The sequence below is a fragment of the Petaurus breviceps genome, unplaced genomic scaffold (assembly GCF_028583685.1).
Source record: "Petaurus breviceps papuanus isolate PSGF00001 unplaced genomic scaffold, PetGlider_PUasm1.0 90702, whole genome shotgun sequence".
In the NCBI taxonomy this organism is placed as follows: domain Eukaryota; kingdom Metazoa; phylum Chordata; class Mammalia; order Diprotodontia; family Petauridae; genus Petaurus; species Petaurus breviceps.
The window spans coordinates 2,633,900-2,657,869 of NW_027187317.1; the positions used below are offsets into that span (position 1 = coordinate 2,633,900).

The window sequence follows — 23,970 nt, forward strand, 5'->3', positions numbered from 1 at the left end:
TTAATATAGGGCAGTAGTACTATTTATGTACTTTGTTGGAATTCTCCAAGTCTAATGTGTATTTCCTCAAATTATTTGTCCCGTTGATTATTCGCGTAATGTAGTGTAAGTGTCACACAACATTTCAGTAGAAGTCTAATGTATATTCCTTTACAAAATCAGACCGATTTCTAGGGGATAAATTTTATTATTTGAATATTTAAAGTATATCTGTTTCCCTATTTCTTTCATTAGGGAGGCTAAATTGAATAATCCAAATGTTGCATCCATAGAACATGATGCAGATAGAGCCACGCAGTGGACTCTTAGGTTAGTGCAGTCCCATTACATAGTCCTATTTATTTATTTTATATCTATAGATATGGGACACAACTTTGCAGGTAGAGACAAATAAAGAGTGACATATTAAAGGAGCAGCTTATTGCTTTCTTCTTGACTTGGACAAGAATGTCAAACTAGTTTATACTCTTCTACCCCTCACCTATGTCTCTACTGTTATCTCTATTACCCTCCTTTCTTTGAGCTTGGATATACAGGGCTGTTGCATTACCCAGTGTTCCTCAAACTTGGAGAAATATTTCCAGCGAAAAGTCTGTATCAGTTGTGTGGTTCTTCCTCCTTAGGAATCAGAAAGGTTTAAAATCAGAATTATGACTAGAGATAGTAAGTAGTTCTGGACCATAAAAATTGTTCTATTTTTTTCATTGTTCATTGTTGCTGAACCATATCTTTTTATTAGGGAATGAATACATGCATGCATGAAAAAGCATTTACCTAAATAGTAATATGTACCACAATCACTTGCTTAGTGATACAGCTATAAAAGGCTAAACAGTTACAGCTCTTATAGAGCTCATATTCCAATTGGAACAGACAACACAAAAGAAAATTTAGCTGCAGGGCGAATTAAAAAAAAAAACCTATTTGTATGTCCATTGTCTATTTATTTATTTATTTGTTGAAGCAATTGGGGTTAAGTAACTTGCTCAAGGTTACACGGCCAGTTATTTTTGTGTGGGTGCCGAGTATCTGAGGCCAGAACCAATCCCAGGTCTCTCAACGCTGGGGCCGACACTCTTACTCACTGTGCCACCTGGCCGCCCCTAAGCAATTAGGGTTAAGTAACTTGCTCAAGGTTACACGGCCAGTTATTTTGTGTGGGTGTTAAGTATCTGAGCCTGGAACCGAACCCAGATCTCCCGACTCTGGGGCTGGCACTCTTCCTCACTGTGCCACCTGGCTGCCCCTAGTCCATTGTTTATTAGAAAAAAAAAAACAATACACTATCCTAAAATGTTATTTAGTCGACAGGTTATTAGTTTGTTGTTTTTTTACTGTAGAATTTTGCAAAGAAACCGGTTTCTGTTGTTTAATATGCTGCTGTGATTTTAGAGATGACTGGAAGGGTGGAATTTAGAAGCTCTCAGGTTGGAGAATCTTCAACTTGTTGTTCTAAATTTAGAGGTCACTTATCCCTCAAAAGATCAGTATTTAAGGAGCCCATGGAGAGTGTCAAGTCTTGAACTCATAGGATTTAAATATTATGCCAGTCATAGTCTCTACCAATTAATAACTAGTAAACATTTATTAATTGCCTGCTATAAAGCTGGCTGTGATCTTAAACTACCCAGACCTACATATATCCATGAGTCTGTTGTGTACTGGTAGTATGTTTGTTTGCTTATGCTTTGCTTTATTGAAAGGATTCATAGTTTTGGATAAGTTTGATAATATTTTATCATAACTAATGGTAGAATTGTTTGAACCCTCAGGATCTCTATTTTCTTGCATTGCCACATAGAGTAAAAGTTTCTTAAAGATTTAGAAATTATCTAATAAATGTTAATTCATTACATAGTGATCTTTGTGATGATACTCACATATTGTCTTTACTGAATAGCTCTCCTATATTCTTTTGTAATTTTGCAGAAGTTTGTTGTTACAGTTGTTTCAGTCATGTCTCACTATTCAGGACTCCATTTGGAGTTTTCTTGGCAAAGATACTGAAGTTGCTTGACATTTCCTTCTAGCTCATTTTGCTGATAAAGAAACTGAGGCAGACAATGTTAAGTGACTTACCCAGCATCACATAACTAGTAAGTGTCTAAGGTCAGGGGTCTTCCTGAATCCAGACCTTGTGCTGCCCAGCTTCAGAAGTTAGAGGGAGAAGAAGTGTATGTTTATGTATACATAAATTTGTGTTGCTTACTGATTTTTGACATGCATGTAATTGTAGGTATTTGTGTGTATGTGTATTTATGTTATAGTTGTCTTTAAATTTTCTAGGGAGTTCCAATCAGGCTTGAAGTGGGGCCACGGGATATGAAGAACTGTCAGTTTGTAGCAGTCAGACGAGACACTGGTGAAAAGCTGACAATTGCTGAAAAGGAAGCTGAAACGAAGCTTCGTGATATTTTGGAGGATATCCAGGTTAACCTTTTCAAAAGGTTAGAGCCTTACAAACTATCTAAGATAAATGATGTTAAGTTCTTTAAAAATGATGCTTAATTTTTAGAGAAGAAATTTTACAGACTCTCTTAATCATTCTTACCCTCATTCCCGTCCCAGGTAATATTTTTCATTATCTTCTTTAATTTGTTCTTCTGTGACTATTTATAGGCCATGTTTGGATTTGAGCAAGTACTGATAAAAGACAGATTAGGACAGTGGTACTTAGGTAAAGGAAAAAATTAATGTCCTGTTTACGTTGAAAACATCCCATGTTTTACAGCATGGGATGAAGCTAATTTTAATTATGTTATAATCATCAAATTTAATGTGAACAGGATGCTTTTTTGGACTTTTACCTTGACTCCAAGAAACCAAGACACTTAACCTGACACAGCCATTAGATTAATTCATGAATGAGTAAAAAGTAGCATTGCCAAATAAAAGTTTTCACTTGAAGGTGTTTACATGGTCCCAGGAAAGCCCCAGGCTGTAAAAGAGAGAATATTTACTGAGGGTTTACTATCATAAATTCTATGCTATTTGTTTGACTGGAGAGGAGTGGAGTGTATAATTATAATTGACATGGGAAAGTGAAAAAAATAAACATATAATAAATTCTTGGGCTTCCTATTTTATCAATTAGATTCCTAAAATTTTTAAACTTTAAGTTCTTAGAGAAGGGACTGGTATGTTAGATCAAGTTAGTAAGAATACCATACAAATGTTTGGGAATATACTTGCCAAAACAAATCCAGTACCTGTATGAACACAATTACAAAACACTTATCTTGTATGAATTTGTATTATTTGTATATAAAGTCAGATCTAAATATTTGGAAAAACATCAGTTGCTCGTGGTTAGGCCGAGCTAATATAATAAAAATGACAATTTTACCTAAATTAATTTACCTATTTAGTGCCATACCAATCAGACTACCAAAAATTATTTTATAGAGCTAGAAAAAATAATAACAAAATTCATCTGGAAGAACCAAAGGTCCAGAATATCAAGGGGTTTAGTGAAAAGAAATGCTAGGGAAGGTGGCCTAGCTTTAGTAGATGTTAAACTGTATCATAAAGCAGCAGTCATCAAAACTACTTGGTACTGGGGGTGGCTAGGTGGCGAAGTGAATAGAGCACCGGCCCTAGAGTCAGGAGGACCTAGGTTTGGATCCGGCCTCAGTTAACACAAAAAATAGCCATGTGACCTTGGGCAAGTCACTTAACCCCAATTGCCCTCCAAAAAGCAAAAAAAAAAAACAACTACTTGGTACTGACTAAGGAATAGAGTAGTGGATCAGTGGAATAGGTCAGATAAACAAGACACAGTGACTATAGTAATCTTTTGTTTGATAAACCCAAAAATTCCAGCTTCTGGGATAATAACTCACTATTTGACGAAACTGGAAAATAGCATGGTAGAAACTGGGCATAGATCAATATCTTACACTGTATACCAAAATAAAGAGAAAATGTGTTCACAATTTAGATATTAAAGACTGATACTATAAGCATTCTGGGAAAGCAAAAAGTAGTTTACCTCTCAGACTTATGGAGAAGGGAAGAATTTATGACCAAACAAGACAGCATTACAAAATGCAAAATGAATAATTTTGATTAGATTAAGTTGAAATGTTTTTGTACAAAGTCAGTACAACCAAGATTAGAAGGGAAGCAAATTGGGAAAGAATTTTTACAACCAGTGTCTCTGATAAAGGCTTCATTTCTAAAATATACAGAAAATGGAGTCAAATTTATAAGAATACAAGTCATTCCCCAGTTGATAAATTGTCAAAGTATGTGAACAGGCAGTTTTCAGAGGGAGAAATTAAATAATCATATGAAAAATAAATCTAAATCACTATTTATTAGAGAATGCAAACCAAAACAACTCTCAAGTACCATTTCTTGTAAGTCAGATTGGCTGACATGACAAAACAGGAAAGTTACAAATGCTGGAGATGACATGGGAAAATTTTATCACTGATACATTGTTGGTGGAGTTGTGAACTGATCCAACCATTCTGGAGAGCAATTTGGAACTGTGCCCAAAGGGCTATAAAAATGTACATACCCTTTGACCCAGCCATATCACTTTTAGAGCTATATTCCAAAGAAATCATACAAATGAGATAAGGACCCATATGTACAAAAATATCTGTAGCAACTCTTTTTGTGGCAAAGAATCAGAAATTAAGGGGATGCCCATCAATTGAGGAATGGCTAAACAAGTTGTGGTATATGAACGTAATGGAATACTATTGTGCTATAAGAAATGAGGAGCAGACAGACTTCATAAATAACATGGAAGAACTTATATGAACTGATGTTGAGTGAGGGGAGCAGAACCAGGAGAACATTGTATACACTTACAGACACATTATATTTGAGATGACTAACTTTGATAGACTGGGTGTTTCTCAGCAATGCAAGGTTATAAGACAACTCCAAAAGATTCTTGATGGAAAAGGCCATCCACATACAGAGAAAGAATTACGGAGTCTGAATGCTGATTGAAGCAAACTATTTGATCTCTCTCTGTTTTGTTTCTTCTTTCTCATGGTTCATTCCAATAGTTATAATTCTTTTTTTTTTTTTAATTTTTAAAGCAATTGGGGTTAAGTAACTTGCTCAAGGTTACACAGCCAGTTATTTCTGGGTGTGGTGCTAAGTATCTGAGCCCAGATTTGATCCCCAGGTCATCCTGACACTGGAGCCGGTGCTCTTACTCGCTGAGCCACCTGGCCGCCCTAAGCAATTGGGGTTAAGTAACTTACTCAAGGTTACACAGCCAGGTGTTTCTGGGTGGGTGCTAAGTGTCTGAGCCCGGATTTGATCCCCAGGTCGTCCTGACACTGGAGCCAGTGCTCTTACTCGCTGTGCTACATGACTGTCCCGGTTATAATTCTTCTTTACACCTTGACTAATATTTAATGTGAAGGTATATGTCAAACCTGTGTCAGATTGCATGCTGCTTTGGGAGAGGGGGAAAGAGAGGAAAGGGGAGAAAATTTGAAACTTAAAAGCTTGTGGAACTAGATGTTGTAAGTTAAAAGTAAATAAATTTAAAGGGAAAAAAAGAATACTGTACACTCAGAGAACATTTTGAGATTCATTTGGTTCTTCAAATAACTATGTCAGGTGGTATTATTCTTATTTTTCAGATGAGGAAATTAGGGCTCAGAGAGACTGTGACTGGTATAAAGGTCACATAGCTATATAAGTAGCAGAACCTGGACAAGAACAGAGGTCTTCTGCTTCCAAGTCTGTTGATATTTTCTGACTTGTTTACTACCTCATGTTGTTATTATCAACTGACTACAAATGTTGGTGAATAGAAAGAAACATTTATTCATTCTTTTCTCTTTAGAGCATCTGAAGACCTCAAAACTCATATGGTTGTAGCCAATACAATGGAAGAATTTCAGAAAATACTGGATTCTGGAAAGGTAAAAGACTTTTGAAAAGTTTTAAAACCTTTATTTAGGTGAATTAAAAATATTTAATTGATCTTTTTAAATACTATTGGAATTTAAGGAACAATATGGTTGCCTTTTTATAATTAGATAAGATGGTGTATATATTATTGCAGTGTTCTCTCACCTGAGGATTGCTATAAAAATTTTTTTCTATATGAGGTTGCTCAAATTTCATACTGTGTAATGAATAAGTGACATAATAATGTCTTAACATAAAGTTGATATTCCACAATGTCTGATGTATGGACAGCTATAGAATCCTTTTCAGAGTGTGATTCTGTCATTTTATGATTGAAGAAACTCAGGACCAATGCGGTGACAACTTGTCCAAACTCACAGTGCCTATTAGTGGCAGTGCTTCAGCTATGAGAATATCTCATTGAGTGTACTTTCCACCATATCATCCTGTCAAAACCCACATAAAATATTAGCTGAATTTTTGTTTATGACATGTCTATTTTTCCATGGAGGGATTGATCAATCCTTTTTTAAGCACTTAAAATATACTAGTCACTATTCTGAGTACCAGGGATAAAAATATAAGCAGACAAAAATGGTGTTGTGTATAGCTTTGAGTTAAGCCCCAAATTGAATTGACTGCCTTGTAAAATAGTGAATTCATTATAACTGAGAGTTATAAAGCACATACTAGACCATCTAATAAAAAACATAAGGCACAGTGTCCCACAAGGTTGGGACCTTGGACAAGGTCCCTTCTGTCACTAAGGTTCTAGCCATTCCAATATCAGTGATCATTTGGACTTGTGTCCTCATCTGTAAAATTACATACTAAGGTCCCTTCCCATTCTTAGTTTCTTTCATCCCATTTTTCAAAATTTCCCATCCTTCCTATGTGTATTGTTTGCTTAGATAGTTCTGTCCTCTTTCAAGCCCTATTACTTCTGTCATATGACCAAATGATAACTGTACCACCTATATCAATGAAAGGGTGTTGAGGTCACTTCAGCTGACCAGGGGAGGTTTGGGTTTCTCTTTTTCTGTTTCAAGAATGTACATCCCATTTGTTTTTAGTTTATTTTTTAAGACATTTTCATTTCCTTTACTGTAGAAATAATGTGTCTATAGGTTACTTTTTTTTTAAGTAATCTTTTTTTTTTCTTTTGGAGGGGGGAAGGCAGGGCAGTTGCGATTAAGTGACTTGCCCAAGGACACATGGCCAGTAAGTGTTAAGTGTCTGAGGCTGTTTTTGAACTCAGGTCCTCCTGACTCCAAGGCCGGTGTTCTATTCACTGCGACACCTAGCCACCTCTAAAAAGTATTCTTTTTAAAATGTCGCATGAGTTAATAAATTAGCTTATAGGGCAACTTTAGTTGTCGTGGTAATAATAACCATGGCTTTCACAGAAATTAATAATGTACAAGATAATTGAACTGTCTTTTAAGCCTAATAGAAGATAAGCCATTGTAAGCAATTTACCTCCTAGTTTAAGCTAGACTGCAACCGAGTTTCAGATATAGGTCCAAAGAACATGTTTTGGCACTAAAAGTTTTTGTATTTTCTATTCTTTGGACCCCCTTCACTGTCTCATCCCCACAGTGGTTTAAGAGGTGGTAACCATCAAAAAATTTCCAAGACTGGTATAAATATAGCTATTGTGCTTTTTTATGAGGGGAAAAAAGAACCTTTACAGATAAAATATAATTTGATCATTGTGAGGCATCTAGTTATTCTAATATTTGATTTTAAAGTTCCTTTTTTTCAAACTTCTTAAAATCTGATTGTGTTTGGTTTACCTTTGGGAGTTATTCCAATGTAGAATCCTGCAATTAACTGATATATTATACCTTTTAACACAGTTGTCATAAATTTCCACTGAACCCATTCAAACATATTTCATTTTACATTTAAATAAACATTAATAGAGTATTTATAAGAGTGCTCGGTGCGGAGCCAAGATGGTGGAATATAAGCAGGATCTTATCTGAACTCCTTGGTGAATTCCATCAGTAATCTCTGAAAATCTGAACAGATTTTAGAGTGACAGAATCCACTGGGAGATGGAGCATAGTAGATTCCCAGTGCAGGAAAGTGCCCACATAGGACTGGGCAGGGGGAGCTTCGAGCACGCAGGGGTTGCAACAGTGCAGACCACAGTGGAGCGAGATTAAGCCCTGGCCAGCAGATTCACCCACCACAAGGGTAATTCACATACATCTCACCATGGAATGAAGCCTCTGTTAGAGCTGGGTAAGAGAAAGCACAGGACCCACAGCAATGACAACACCTTCTCTTGGGGTTATCAGCCCACAGCCTGGATGTTTAAAAATCACCTATATGAACTTCTGGGAGCCAGGATGGAAGAGTAAACCTCAGCTGTTCTCATCCCCCTTCCTGACCCTGAAATCCCAGAGATTATTGCCTCAGTGTAAAATCCTGAAACAGTGAAAGCAGCAGCAGGCTTGAGAGTCCTAGAGGAACAGTGTGACTGAGGCTGTGCTGAGCCTGGAGTGAAGGGCAGGAGGTATCCAAGAAGTCAAAGCTCAGGGCAGTGGAGCCAGCAAGCACTAACAGCCCAGGTATGCCTTAGCACAAGCAGGGGGGAAATCTGCAGACACCAGGCTGCAGGCTACCAGCTGCTAAGCCTACCGGAGCTGTAGCCCAGGGGCATAGAGCCAGGAACCTGAAATGACCAGACCACCCCTCCCCCACACCTTACTCTATGAGCCTCAGGGTAACCCTGGGGAAACACTGAGAGTCCTGGCCTTGGCCTCAGTCTAGACACCCAGAGGCTACAGCACACAAAGTCAACAACCAGGCCCCTAGATCCCAGCTTGAGAAGCATGGGTCAGAGCCCTCTGTACCCTAGACACATCCACTTTAAAAGTCAGGAAATAGGCAATCACAATGGGCAAGAAGCAACTTGGAAAGGAAAAACCAAAGACCATTGAATCCTGTTATTGCAAATGAGAAGAACCACTTTCAGGAGACACCATCAACTCTATATCCACACCTGAGACCACAGAAGGAAATATGAACTAGTCTGAAGCCCAAAAAGCATTCTTGGAAGAGCTCAAGAAAGATTTTAAAAGCCAAATTAGGCAGAAGATAAATTGACCACTTCTTTTAAAATTAAATTGGCCAAAATGGAAAAAAATCTCACTCAAGAAAACAAATCCTTAAAAAGTAAAATTTGTGAACTGGGATGGGAGGTTCAAAATCTATCTGGAGAAAATACCTCCCTAAAAATGAAATCTGAACATACAGAAAAGGAACTTCAAAAACTAACTGAGGAAAATAATTCACTAAAAATTAGAATCAGTTAAATAGAAGCTAATGACTATGACACATCAAGAATCAATCAAACAAAACATAAAGATTGAAAAATTGGAAGAAAGTGTAAGCTATCTCATTGGGAAAACAACTGACCTGGAGAACAGATCCAGGAGAGAGAACCTAAGAATTATTGGTCTATTGGAAAGCCATGATGAAAAAAACAGCCTGGACAACATCCTCCAAGAGATTGTCAAAGAAAACTGTCTGGAGGTCCTAGAATCAGACGGTAAAATAGTTATCGAAAAATTCACCAGACTCCTCCTGAAAGAGATCCCAAGATGAAAACTCCAGGAAATATAGTGGCCAAATTCCAGAATTACAAGGCCAAGGAGAAAATACTGAAAGCAGCCAGAAAGAAACAATTCAGATATTACAGAACTACAGTCAGGATCACACAGGACCTAGCAGCTTCTACAGTAAAAGACCAGAGGGATTGGAATATGATATTTTGTAAGGCAAAAGAGCTTGGACTGCAACCAAGAATAAACTACCCAGCAAAATTGAGCATAATCTTTCAGGCAAGATGGTCATTCAATGAAATAAAGGACTTCCAAGGCTTTCCTGATGAAAAAGCCAGAGATCAGTGGAAAATTTGATCTCCAAATACAAGATTTGAGAGACATAAAAAGGTAAACAAGGAAAACACACACACGCATGCACCCGCACAAACACACACACAACTTGTGATTAATAAGAGCAAACTGTTTATATCCCTATATGGGAAGCTGATACCTGTCAATATTGAGATTTATATAATTATCGTGACATTTAAAAGGGATATACATAGAGGGTGTGGGTATAAATGAATTAATCTGATGATAAAAAAAAAAGCCTTAAGGGGTACAAAGGAATTGTAATGGCAGAAAAGGAAAGGAGGAAGCAGAAAAGGGTAAATTATACCACACAGGCATAAAAACATACTATAGTAGAGGGAAAAAAGGGAGGGAGATGACCATCATACGAACTTTATTTCTCATTGGTTCTTGTTCAAGGAGGGATCAACGTAATCAGTTAAGTTTAGAATTCTAATGTGAAAAGACACAAAAATTCATTATAGTAGAGAGAAAGGAGGGAGGGAGAGGAGCATTGTATGAAATTTACTCTCATTGGTTTCAGTTCAAGGAGGTAATAACATACTCCATTAAGTACAAAAATTTATTGTGCCCCACAGGCAGTAGAAGGGGTAAGGGGGAAAAAAAAGGGGATTGATTAGAAGAGAGGGAAATAGTAGTAAGGGTAGGTAAAGGGAGGGAGGTGCATAAGGAGGGAATACTGAGGGAGGTGGTAGTCAAAAGGAGAACTCTTAAGGTGGGGAAGGGAGAAGGAAGAAATAAAAACAAACTGGAGGGAATAGGATGGAGAGAATGACACAGATAGTAAACATAACTGTGAATGGGATGAACTTTCCCATAAGGTGAGTAGCAGAATGGATTAAAAACCATAATCCTATAATATGCTATCTATAAGAAGCACATTTGAAACAAGGGGATACACACAGGGTAAAGGTAAAAGGCTGTCATAGAATATATTATGCTTCAGCTAAAGTGAAAAAAGCAGGGGTAGCAATCCTTATCTCAGATAAAGCAAAAGCAAAAATAGATCTAATTAAAAGAGATAAGGAAGAAAACTATATCCTGCTAAAAGGCACCATCGAGAATGAAGTAATATCATTACTTAACATATATGCACCAAGCAGTATAGCATCCAAATTCCTAGAGGAGAAGTTAAGGGAATTAGAGGAAGAAATAGCAAAACTATACTAGTGGGGAACCTAAGTCTCCCCATCTCTGAACTTGATAAATCTAACCTGAAAGTAAACAAGAAAGAAGTTAAGGAGGCAAATAGAATTTTAGAGAGGATAGATATGATAAACCTCTGGAGAAAATTGAATGGGGATAAAAAGGAATTACCTTCTTTTCAGTGGTACATGGCACATACACAAAAATTGATCATGTACTAAGGCATAAAAACTTCACAGTTCCGTGCAGGAAAGGCAGCAATAATAATGCATCCTTCTCATATCATGCAGTAAAAATTATATGTAATAAAGGACCATGGAAAGATAGACTAAAAACTAATTGGAAACGAATAATTTAATCCTAAAGAATGAGTGGGTCAAACAAGAAATTATAAAAACAAATCAGTAATTCATTCAAGAGAATGACAATAGTGAGACACATACCAAAACTTGTGGGATGCAGCAAAATCAGTTCTTAGGGGAAGTTTTATATCCCTAAATGCATACATTAATAAAATAGAGAAAATGGAGGTCAATAAATTGGGCATGCAACTGCAAAAACTAGAAAAAGAACAAATTGAAAATCCCCAATTAAATACTAAATTAGAAATAATGAAAACCAAAGGAGAGATTAATAAAATTGAAATTAAGAAAACTATTGAATTAATAAATAAAACTAAGAGCTGATTTTCTTTTTTTTTGCTTCTTGGAGGGCAGTTGGGGTTAAATAACTTGCCCAAGGTTACACAGCTAGTTTTTTTTGTGTGTGTGTGGGTGTTAAATGTCTGAGGCCGGAACCGAACTAGGGTCCTCCTGACTCCAGGGCCTGCACTTCACTCACTGCACCACCTAGCCGCCCCTAAGAGCTGGTTTTATAAAAAAACAAAACAAACAAAATTGATAGACCTTTAGTCGATATGATAAAAGAAGAAAACCAAATTATGAGTATCAAAAACGAAAAAGGTGAATCTACCTCCAATGAAGAGGAAATTAAAACAGTAATTAGGAATTATTTTGCCCAATTGTATGTACATAAATTTGACAATATTAGTGAAATGGATGAATATTTACAAAAATGCAAGTTGCCCAGATTAACTGAAGAGCAAATACATTACTTAACCCCATCTCAGAAAAATAAATTGAACAAGCCATTAATGGACTCCCTAGGAAAAAATCTCCAGGGCCAGATCAATTTACTAGCAAATTCTATCAAACAGTTAAAGAACAATTGATAACAATGCTTTACAAACCATTTGGGAAAATTGGAGAACAAGGAGTCCTACCAAATTCTTTTTATGACACAAATATGGTACTGATACCTAAGTCGGGAAGAGACAAAACAGAGAAAGAAAATTATAGACCAATTTCCCTCATGAATATAGATGCAAAAATTTTAAATAAAATATTAGCAAAAAGACTACAACAGCTTTTCATGAGAATAATACACTTTGATAGGTAAGATTTATTCCAGGCATGTAAGAATGGTTCAATATTAGAAACACTATCAGTATAATTGATCATATCAACAAAAAACTAGCAGAAATCATATGATTATCTCAATAGATGCAGAAAAGGCCCTTGACAAAATACAACACTCATTCCTGTTAAAAATACAAGAAAGAAGGGCGGCTAGGTGGCACAGTGAGTAAAGCACTGGCCCTGGAGTCAGAAGGACCTGAGTTTGGTTCTGACCTCAGACACTTAACACCCACACCAAAAAAACTAGCTGTTTAACCTTGGGCAAGTTACTTAACCCCAATTGCCCTCCAAAAAACAAAAACCCATTGGGGCGGTCAGGTGGCGCAGTGATGCAGTGAATAAGAGCACCAGCCCCAGAGTCAGGATGACCTGGGATTGAATCTGGGCTCAGATACTTGGCACCACACCCGGAAATAACTGGCAGCGTAACCTTGAGCAAGTTACTTAACCCCAATTGCTTTAAAAAAAAATACAAGAAAGTATAGGAATAAATGAATTCTTCCTTAAAATAATAAGTAGCATCTATCTAAAACCATCAGCAAGTAGTATATGTAATGGGGATAAGCTAGAAGCATTTCCAGTAAGATCAGGGGTGAAACAAGGATGTCTACTATCACCCCTCTTATTCAACTTGGTGCTAGAAATGTTAGCAGTAGCAATAAGAGAAGAAAAAGAAACTGAAGGAATCAAATTAGGCAAAGAAGAGACTAAACTATCACTCTTTGCAGATAATATGATGGTATACTTAGAGAATCCTAGAGAATCAAGTAAAATACTACTTGAGATAATACATTTGGCAAAGTTGCAGGATATATAATAAACCCACATAAATCCTTGGCATTCCAGTATATTTCTAATGAAATCTCAACAGCAAGAGATAGAAAGAGAAATTCCATTTAAAGTTACTGTAGACTTTATAAAATATTTGGGCATCTACCTGCCAAAACAAACCCAGTACCTGTATGAACACAATTACAAAACACTTTTCACACAAATAAAGTCAGATCTAACTAATTGGAAAAACGTCAGTTGCTCATGGCTGGATCGAGCTAATATAATAAAAATGACAATTTTACCTAAATTAAATTACATATTTAGTGCCATACCAATCAATCTACCAAAAAATTACTTTATAGAGCTAGAAAAAATAGTAACAAAATTCATTTGGAAGAACAAAATGTCCAGAATATCAAGGGAATTAATGAAAAGAAATGCTAGGGAAGGTGGCCTAGCCATACCAGATTTCAATATGTATTATAAAGCAACAGTCATCAAAACTACTTGGTATTGGCAGAGGAATAAGGGTAATGGATCAGTGGAATAAATTGGGTACATGAGGCTCAGCAGTCAGTGACTATAGTAATCTACTATTTGATAAACCCAAAGACCCCAGTTTTTGGCATAAGAACTCACTATTTGACAAAAACTGCTGGGAAAACTGGAAAGACCAATATCTAACACCGTATGCCAAAATCAAGTTTAAATGGGTACACAATCTAGGTATAAAGGCTGATACTGTAAGCAATCTGGGAGAGCAAGGAATAGTTTACCTGTCAGATTTATGGAGAAGGGAAGATTTTATGACCAAACAAGACATAGTATTACAAAATGCAAAATGGATAATTTTGATTACATTAAATTGAAAACTTTCTATACAAATAAAGCCAGTGTAACCAAAATTAAGAAGGAAGTGGAAAATTGGGAAAAAATTTTTACAATCAGTGTCTCTGATAAAGACCCCATTTCTAAAATATACAGAGAATTGAATCAAATCTAAAAGAATACATCATTCCCCAATTGATAAATGGTCAAAGGATGTGAACAGGCAGTTTTCAGAGGAAGAAATTAAAGATATCTGTAAGCCTATGAAAAAATGCTCTAAATCACTGTTGATTAGAGAAATGCAAATCAAAAAAACTTTGAGGTACTACATCTCATTGATCAGATTGGCTAAGATGACAAAACAGGAAAATAATAAATGCTGGAGAGAATGTGGAAAAATTGGAACACTGATGCATTGTTGGTGGAGTTATGAACTGATTTAACCATTCTGGAGAGCTATAAATAAATGCATACCGACCCAGCAATACCACTTCTAGGGTTGTATCCCAAAGAGATCATAGAAGTGGGAAGAGGACCCATGTGTACACAAATATTTATGGCAGCTCTTTTTGTGGTGGCAAAGAATTGGAAACCAAGGGGATGCCCATCAGATGGGGAATGGCTGAACAAGTTGTAGTACATCAATGTAATGGAATACTATTGTGTCATAAGAAATAAGGAGCCAGACGTACTTCATAATAACACGGAGAGACTTATATAAACTGTTGTTGAGTGAGAATAGCAGAAGCAGGAGAAATTTGTACACAATTACAGACACAATGTGTGTGTGATGACTAACTTTGATAGACCGGGCTCCTCTCAGCAATGTAATTTTATATAAAAGACAGCTCCAAAGAGCTACAGTGTCTGAGTACAGATTGAAGCAAACTACTTGCTTCCTTTCTTTTTCTTGTTTTGTTTGGTTTCCTCTTTCTCATTGTTCATTCCATTGGTTATAATCCTTCTTTACAACCTAATATTTAATGTGAAGGTATTTGTAGATCGTATATTTAATTGCATGCCAATGGGGGAGGAGAGGAAGGGGGCAAAAATTTGAAGTTCAGGGGACTGTAGAACTGAATGTTGTAAACTAAAAGTAAATTAATTATTTTAAAATAGAGTGCTCTCTATTCCTAATCATAGATAAAATCCACACCATTATTATATCTCATGTTTAATATCGTTTGCTGTGCACACACATAATATGTAAACATAATGTTCACCTTTGTTACAGTTATATTTGCTTTTTATGCATAATTTTAAATCTCTTTTAAGAACTTAGCATGGGGGCGGCTAGGTGGCTCAGTGAATAGCGCTAGCCCTGGAGTCAGGAGGACCTGAATTCAGATTTGGCCTTAGACACTTGACACACTTACTAGCCGTGTGACTTTGGGCAAGTCACTTAACCCCAGTTGCCCTCCAAAAAGCAAAAAAAAAACAAAAAACTTTTCAAGGTGTCATGTCTTTATAACGTTTCCCATTAAAATAATATCAATGAACAATAGCAATTGCTAATGATGGGAATTTTTCCAATTTAATGTTAAATAAAGCTTTAGTATTAACCAGAAGCCTTTCAATGAGTGAACTAAAGTTATAATTACAATAACACTGAACTTTTGTGTAGCGTTTTTAGCTTTATAAAATGCTTTCTAGACAACTCTGTAAGGTGTACAAAGTGTTAAGTATTATGTCAACATTTTCTAGATAAGGGAACCTGAGGTTCACACAACTTGTCATTTGTCCCTGGTCATACAACTAGTAAATGTTTAAATTGAATTTAACCTAAAAGTTCATATTATTTCATTGAAGTGCATAGAATTTATGTTTTACAATGATATTATGGATAAGCTCTTATTTATTATATTTATTTTTTGTCACCTCAGAAATTACAGTGTTTAATTTATGTACATATTTTGAACAATTTAGCAGTAAAAGTATTAGATGAATTTGTGCTCTTTGTTTCTAAGGTAAACCCCAACTTAGGACATAGTGATTGTTTCCTTAAAATTAAGGAATGGAACTGCCAACTGGAAGTAAAACTATTAAAATATTTTTAAAATAGTTATCAGGGGCGGCTAGGGGGTACAGTGAATAGAGCAGCAGCCCTGAATTTAGGATGACCTGAGTTCAAATTCGGCCTCAGACATTTAACACTTACTAGGTGTGTGACCTTGGGCAAGTCACTTAATGCCAATTGCCCTGCCCTCCCCCCTCCAAAAGCAAAAAAAAAAAAACACAACAAACCAAAAATTGTTATCAGATATTAAACTATTAAGCTAGTTGCTGAATTAACATTGAAAACAAAATGCATTGTATATATTTCCTGTTAGAAGAGATTATTTGTGAACTAAGCCATGAATAGTTTTTCTATCGCTGTATAATTAAATATGATTGGCCTTCCTCCAATTGTCCCCCTTTTCTAATTCATTGTAAACAATACTTTTTGTAAATGTTAGTGTTTTTAATCCTTTTTGTTTGAGTTGGTGCTAATGATTTACCAAATATCAACACAAAGGGGGCAAGTTTCACTGTTATCTTAGCCCAAATACTCCTATAGTTTGAGTTTTAATTTTTCACCTAGATTTGGGGGAAAATATTCTTATCAGAGCAAAATAAAATTGTTATAATTAAATTAGATTTATCCTGAATAGTCAACTCACATTATACAGGGTTATATTATTTAGGTAGAAGTTAATCAAGCATTTCCATTTCAAATCCTGACAAACTGTGTTGACTGTAAATTTAGATTAGCATAGTACTATTTATTTGTTTTGTTGAAATTCTTCTTGAGGTGGAACCTATATGAAGGCTATTCCTACTGACTAAATTTAATTTGCTTTGTTGATAATCCATAGTTTTGCTTTTGAATCTGAACAGAGAAACAATTTATGTAGTTGTGAGTATATTGTTCTTAGAGTTAGAATACTGGGGTGGGGACTGCTGCACTTGTTAACTGCATGTGCACTTGAGGCAAGTCATTCAACTCAGACCATCAGGTTCTTTGATAAAATTTTCCTAAGACTTCTCAAAGGGTCTTTATGAGCAACTCCATTGGTTGACCTTAAAGTGCTATGTAAGTATGAATTATTTTAATTATTATTGCTTATTGATAAGATATTAATTTCAGTTTATATTTACTCTGCACTTAACTAAAATCCTTTGTACTGACACAATTTAGACAGTTGCATTATGATGTATATATACGTTGACATATACCTCCTTTCCAGAATGAAGAAGTTAAAGTGGATGATCTCATTCCAGTGATAATAATGATTATGCTTGTGGTTGTAGGTTTGCTTTATTATAGCCTAACCTCTTTGTTACGGAAATATGAAGACCACCAAAAAAACCCAACTAGAAAGGACTTCTTAAATTGTCCTCTAGCCCAAACTGCAAATTTTACATGAGGAAATTGAGGTCTTCAATTTAAATAGCAGAGTTTGGTGTTAGAACCAGGACTTGGTAGAATTTGAAATTATAATAGATTTCTCTTTTTCAGTTCGTTATTTATGTAATGCAGGGAGAAATTGTTAGAAATGATTGTTCTAAGGGAAGTCCTGCGACTTTTAAATTGAAAGTGTTTGTTTTTCGGGGGTAGCTAGGTAGTGCAGTGAATAGAACACCGGCCCTGGTGTCAGGAGGACCTGAGTTCAAATGTGACCTCAGACACTTGACACATACTAACTGTGTGACCTTGGGCAAGTCACTTAACCCCAATTGCCTTGCCTTCCCCCTCCAAAAACAAATCCAAAAAAAGAGTGGTTTTTTTTAATGCCTCCTGTTCTTACGTCAGTCTTTTCCCCCCCTTAACCTCTTCCCTCCACATCATTGAATTTTTCCTTGTAACAAAGGAAAACATTTAAACAAAAACAATGGATACAGTAGCTGCATATGACAACATCTACCACATTCAGTATTTCTAGTCCCCCATCTTTTTTCTGAAAGAAGTGTATTTTCATTATGAGTCCTCCAGGATCAAGATTGACCATTATAATTAATCAAAATTCGACTATATTTTAATGAGTTTGTACATTATTGTAGTCAATATGTATGTTCTCCTGGTTTTGCTTCTTCCCATGTTTTTCATGGTCATCATTTTTTTTGTGGTGTAAAAATACTTCATTACTGTAACATAGTTTGTTCAGCCATTCTCTTATTTAGTAGACTCTGCTTCTCTTTCTAAATGCTAACCTTTTGGTCATTTGAAATGATTTTTATTATATGCAGTTTTCAGGAACCATTACACAAAATGAGGTATACCTGTATTCCTTGATTTGAAACCCAAAAACCTGCGTTCAAAATCTAGGCTAGTCTTTGTTCCTTTAGCAAACGACTTAATCAGATTCCTCATCAATAAAATGAGACAGTGGGACTACATGACCTCTAAAATCACTTCTAGATCCACATTGTCCCTTTAAAAAAAAAAGCTTTCCATATTTTTTTTTATTTACTCACTGTAGTCTTCTAGGTAAGTGGAGCAAGAATTTTATGATATAATAAAGAAAGCCCAGGAAGTCCAAAAGTTACAACTTTGTGGTACAGCTGAAATAAGAGCTTGTGGCCACATTGTTCTTCTATTAAATCACTGTTTCCTAAACAATGTTTTGGGATATTTGAAATGCTGCAGTCTTTAGTGTGTCATTTTGTTCTTTGTTTCTTTACTCTTCTTTTCAATTTTTGATCTGATGGTATGTCATAATAACTGTTGTAAAAAAAGCGAGAATGGTGACTATATGTATGAATGTGAATATATATGTTTATAAAGATGAGGGGAGAAATAGAAGGGGCCTGGCCCCTCCCACTTCTCCTTCCCCTTCCCTCATATCTTTCCTGGTATGTTATAGCAAGTTTATTATAAAGGTGTCATGAACCTGATTGTGTCATAACACCAGGTTGTAATGACATCAGAACTGAAACAAGAAATAATACTTTATAGTTTTAAGTGGTTCAGTACCAAAAGTAAACTGTTCTATGGAACACAGTAAATTACAATTTATTTTCTTCACTGTGCCCCACCTTAGATTGCTCAGATTCCTTTCTGTGGGGAAACTGACTGTGAAGACTGGATCAAAAAAACTACTGCCAGGTAAACTTATTCATAAGTACAACTTAAAAGTGCAAATGATTTTGAAATGATTTTAAATATTCATTTTCCTTCAATATCAATTCATGCAGATTTAGCACTTGTTGGGGTTAGATATTTTTGTCTGTGGGATCTGGTTTTTAAGCTTTCTTATGATGCTAATTCACTTCAACAAAATAGGTTTAAGGCTCTGACTTATGTATAATACTGCCAGGCAAACACTAATACTGACATTGTACTTCAGATTAACAAGACTATGCCCTCACTTTTTTTTTTTTAAACAGAGGCTTAAATATCAACATTATAAATTCGTGTTTGAGTCCATAATGTATGATACAGTAGTCCATCAATGAGAATTTGTTAAGCACTAATTTCCAGATACTGATTGGCATAGAGAATACAAAGGCAAAAATGAAACAAACTTGCCCTCAGGTGCTTACATTCTATCTGGGGAAACAAACTGAACAAATGTAAATAAATGCAAAATACAGACAAAGTCAATACTATGTGGTTTCAGGTAGGGTTATGAAGTAGTGGTAGCTTGGGGGAATTAGGAAAGGCCTTTGAGCTTTGAAAAAAGCTAGGGATTCCAAGGGGCAAAGATGAGGAGGGAGTGCAGTGCAGGTTTACAGGCCAGCCTATGCAAAGTTATGGAGACAGGAATTTATAATGTAGGAAGAATATCAAGTAGGCCAGTTTGGGGCAGACTAAAGTGGCTAGAAAAATAGATGAGCCAGCTTATGAAGAGTTTTAAGGACCTGTTGTGACATTTGACAAAAACTTGTTTGGTCCTTCCAGGTAGTCTTAAATTTTGGTCCTTCTCTTAACAGGCAGACAGTGGTGTTTGTATGTCATCCTAGAGGCAATAGGAAGCAAGTGCATCTTCAGTAGCATAGTTTACAAAAACTTTAGAAGTCATGTCTTTTTCTTTAATGTCCAATTCAAGTGTTGCCTCCTCTGTGAAGCATTTCCTGAACATTCTTGAGCAAGTATGACCCCCTAGATCCCCATGGCTCTTTATTTGTGCCTCTCATATCACATCCTACTTTGTTTTATAGTTATATGTAACTTATCTCAACTCTTTTATGAGATTGAGTTTCTTGTGGTAAGGGCTTTATCTTACCCATTCTGTGTATTCACAGTTCTCAAAAGCTAATCACAGTGCTTTGCCTAGTAGGCACCCAGATCAATATTTTTTTAATGAAGTTGAACTCTAATATGATCATTATTGCATTAACTATAAAGGACTTAATATAAAAACTTATATTCTGATTTGAAGTAGTAGAGTTGTCAAAATAAATAAATGAAAACAAGTGAGATTCTTTTTGTTATTTCAGAGATCAAGATCTTGAACCTGGCGCCCCATCCATGGGAGCAAAAAGTCTTTGTATACCCTTCAAACCTCTCTGTGAGCTTCAGCCTGGAACCAAGTGCGTCTGTGGCAAGAAGCCTGCCAAGGTCTATGGCTTGTTTGGTCGCAGTTACTAGGAAAAATGGCCATTGCTGAGCTTCTTAAACTTTTTTTTTTAAATAAGACTGACATCTTCTCAGAAATAACCAATTTTGTGACTTTTTAAATAAAAATTCCAGAGTCATAAAGAGACAATGTTCAAGGGAGAAAATCATTATAGTCTTAAAATAGCAGTAATAAAGACTTTTCTGTAAACAATTCTAACAATAAATACGTATTGTGATCATACACATTGCTTCATATTTGCTTTTATCCGGAGTGTTACGTTTTATGAAAAAAATCTAATGAAGAAATTATAAATTTAAACACAGTATTTAAGTGGACATTTAATAGGTCTTTCAAAAGTCCCTGGATCATTCAAGAATTTGACTTTTATAGGTGGCTCTGAGGCAGGAATCAGCAGTATAAGGACTAGGATTATTGCTCCCATTATCTCTAATTAGAATTAACATTGCTGTTTTATTAATTCGAAGTGGAGTATGAGATAAATTCTACTTTCCTCTACCACAACAGCCAATTCCCACTGTGGTGGGATTACTGAATTATTATTATATATACTGAATATATTATTACACTGAATACATCTAAATATGAATCCTCATAGGCCTTTGGAAATTGTTAAAAAGTAATGTCACTGAGAATTAAGAATAATGGCAGCATACAGATGAATAGTAATGTCTTCTGCCCTCATCCATCTTCCCTGGTTAATCCCTTAAAGTAATCTCATTCATATGTTTTAAGAAGAAATGAGTGCTTTCATACCCTTTGATCCAACAATACCACTCCTAGGGTTATATCCCAAAGAGATCATAGAAATGAGATAAAGACCCATATGTACAAAAATGTTTTATATATAGCAGCTCTTTTTGTGGTAGCAAAGAATTGGAAATTAAGGGGGTGCCCATCAATTGGGGAATGGCTGAACAAGTTGTGGTATATGCATGTTGGAATACTGTTGTGCCATAAGAAATGAGGAGGAGACGGTCTTGATATTAAACCTGGAGAGGCTTAAGAGAACTGATGCTGAGTGAGAAGAGTAGAACCAGGAGAAATTTGTACACAATTACAGACACAACGTATGTGTGATGACCAACTTTGATAGACTGGACTCTTCTCAGCAATGCAGTGATATAAATCAATCCCAAAAGACTCATGATGGAGAGAAATATGTGCATCCAGAGAAACAACTAGAAAGAACTAAGTTTATATCCAGGTGGAAGAAAAATACCTGATCTTTTTCCTTCTCTTATTTGGTTTTATGTCCTCTTTACCATTTTTCATTCCAGCTGGCACAATCCGTCCTTATAACCTGACTAATGTATAATGTGAAAGTATTTACAGATCCAATACTTGACTATAAGCCGCCATGGGGGGGAGGGGAGGGAGGGGGACAAAATGTGAAACTCAAGGAATTGTGGAATTGAATCCTGTAAACTAAAAGGAAACAAACAAATTAATAAAAAAAAAAACTTAAAAAAAAAGAAATGAGTGAAGTGAATCACATGAATGTGAATGAATGAATGAATCCAGGTAATAATAATACGTAAAATTTCATGCTAAGCAGGAGATGTGCTCAATCATATGAAAAGACTATAACTGTCTGGCTTATTAATGGAGGCTTTTTGTGGGGGGGAGGAAGCATGATTTTTGTGGGTTTTTAAAATTATTTATTTACTTTTAGTTTACAACATTCATTTCTGCAATCCCTTGAGTTTCAAATTTCCTCTCCCTACCTCTCCTCTCCCCCCCCACCCCATGGCAGCAAGCAATCAAATATAGGAACTACAAATACCTTCACATTAGTCAGGTTGTAAAGAAGGATTATAATCAGTTTTTGTGTTTTAATTATAAAGGATGCTGTAAGGAGCAGATGTGTTCATTTGTTAGTATCTGAAAACATCAAATTGAAAATGCCGTCTTCTGAAGATTCAGTAATATCTTTGGTACCTGTGCAATTATCCAAATAACCACAAGTGTAACGAAGATTTATTATGCAGAATTTTTATTCATTATGCTTCCTGTGGGTTGCCAGGACCAGAGTTCTTCAACAAGTTGCTAGCCTGCTGATGATGAGACTTACCATACATGAAAAGATTGGTCCTTAGAAAATAGATAAGTCTGTTGGTTTCATTGCACAGTCAAATCCTTCGAAGTATAGTAGTACACTCCAGACCCTCAAATCTACTTGCATATCCTTTGAGAATTAGCACTTCCTCCGTCTTATAATGAGACATTAGCATATAAGACTGGAGGTTCATCCCATGAAACAATAAAAAATAGAAAATTATGTCAGTCCTATGCAACTCCTTTCTGCTTCTGCAGCGCCAATGGCAGAAAATAGGGCAGGGGTTGCTAAGAGACACTTAGTTTTTAAATTATCTATAAACTTTAACTTGGCTATTTCGATTTCTCTGGATGTGAGACCAAGATATAGGCATACTATTCATGGAGCGGAATCTTGTAAATCTTGACATTTTGTGCTAAGTTAAAGCAAAAATAAAAGAAATGGCAACTAAGCGGAAGAATGGTACACAGATGTTCCTTGGAGAGGCAAAGAAAGATACTGGAAGAGTTGGTTATTAAAATGTAAATTTCTTTGTTTTTTTTGCTTTTTGGTGGGCAGTTGGGGTTAAGTGACTTGCCCAAGATCACACGGCTAGTAAGTGTTAAGTGTCTCAGGTCGGATTTGAACTTGGGTCCTCCTGACTCCAGGGCCGGTGCTCTATTCACTGCGCTACCTAGCCACCCCACAAAATAAAATTTCTTAAGAGTAGGGATTGTTTGTTGTTTTAATCTCTTAGGACAGTACCTTGTATGTAGTAGGTGCTTAACAGATGGTTTTTGATTGATTTTATTCTGCATTTGAAAATAAAAATTTTATGAGAAATTTGACTATCTTATAATTGCAGTGTTCAAGTTAAGTATTTGCAAAAAGCTTATAAAAGTAATTATAACTTCTACATCAACATTAGTTGTAGAGGATGAAAAGGTAAAGAAATTCTAAGATCTTCCAATTTGAATCAACATTCATTTTGATGTTTGATGAGATTCTTCATGAGAATTGTGAAAGAAATAGATTTGAAAGTGTGATTCAGGAAGGAGTTACATTTCAAGGAGAGAGCCCAAGATCTTGTAGACTACAAAATCCTCATGCCTTTACATTATGAATATTTTACTTGAGAAAAGAATCAGTAGGCATTACAGATGGTGACCACAGAATAATGTCCCCAAAATGAAACTGATCATATAGCAAAAGACTTACTATTGATGTGGAAATCATCTCAATATTCTGTGTATAGTGAGACCTAACTTCTGAGAGCAAAGATCAGATAGTAAAAAGTTATAAGACAAAGAATGGAAAGAAAAAAAGTA

General features: G+C 35.7%; 1 protein-coding gene across 2 annotated transcripts in view; it reads left to right on the plus strand.

Moving 5' to 3' along the window:
• EPRS1 (glutamyl-prolyl-tRNA synthetase 1) overlaps positions 1-20,826 on the plus strand; it is an 87,715-nt gene extending 66,889 nt beyond the window's left edge. For both annotated transcript variants that reach the window (XM_069066005.1, XM_069066006.1), the window contains exons 30-33: positions 2,287-2,447; positions 5,822-5,900; positions 19,066-19,130; positions 20,465-20,826. In XM_069066005.1, the coding sequence (XP_068922106.1) occupies positions 2,287-2,447; positions 5,822-5,900; positions 19,066-19,130; positions 20,465-20,615 (456 nt within the window). In that variant the 3' untranslated portion in view covers positions 20,616-20,826. The remainder of the gene's footprint in view (positions 1-2,286; positions 2,448-5,821; positions 5,901-19,065; positions 19,131-20,464) is intronic.
• The last annotated feature ends 3,144 nt before the right edge of the window (positions 20,827-23,970 follow it).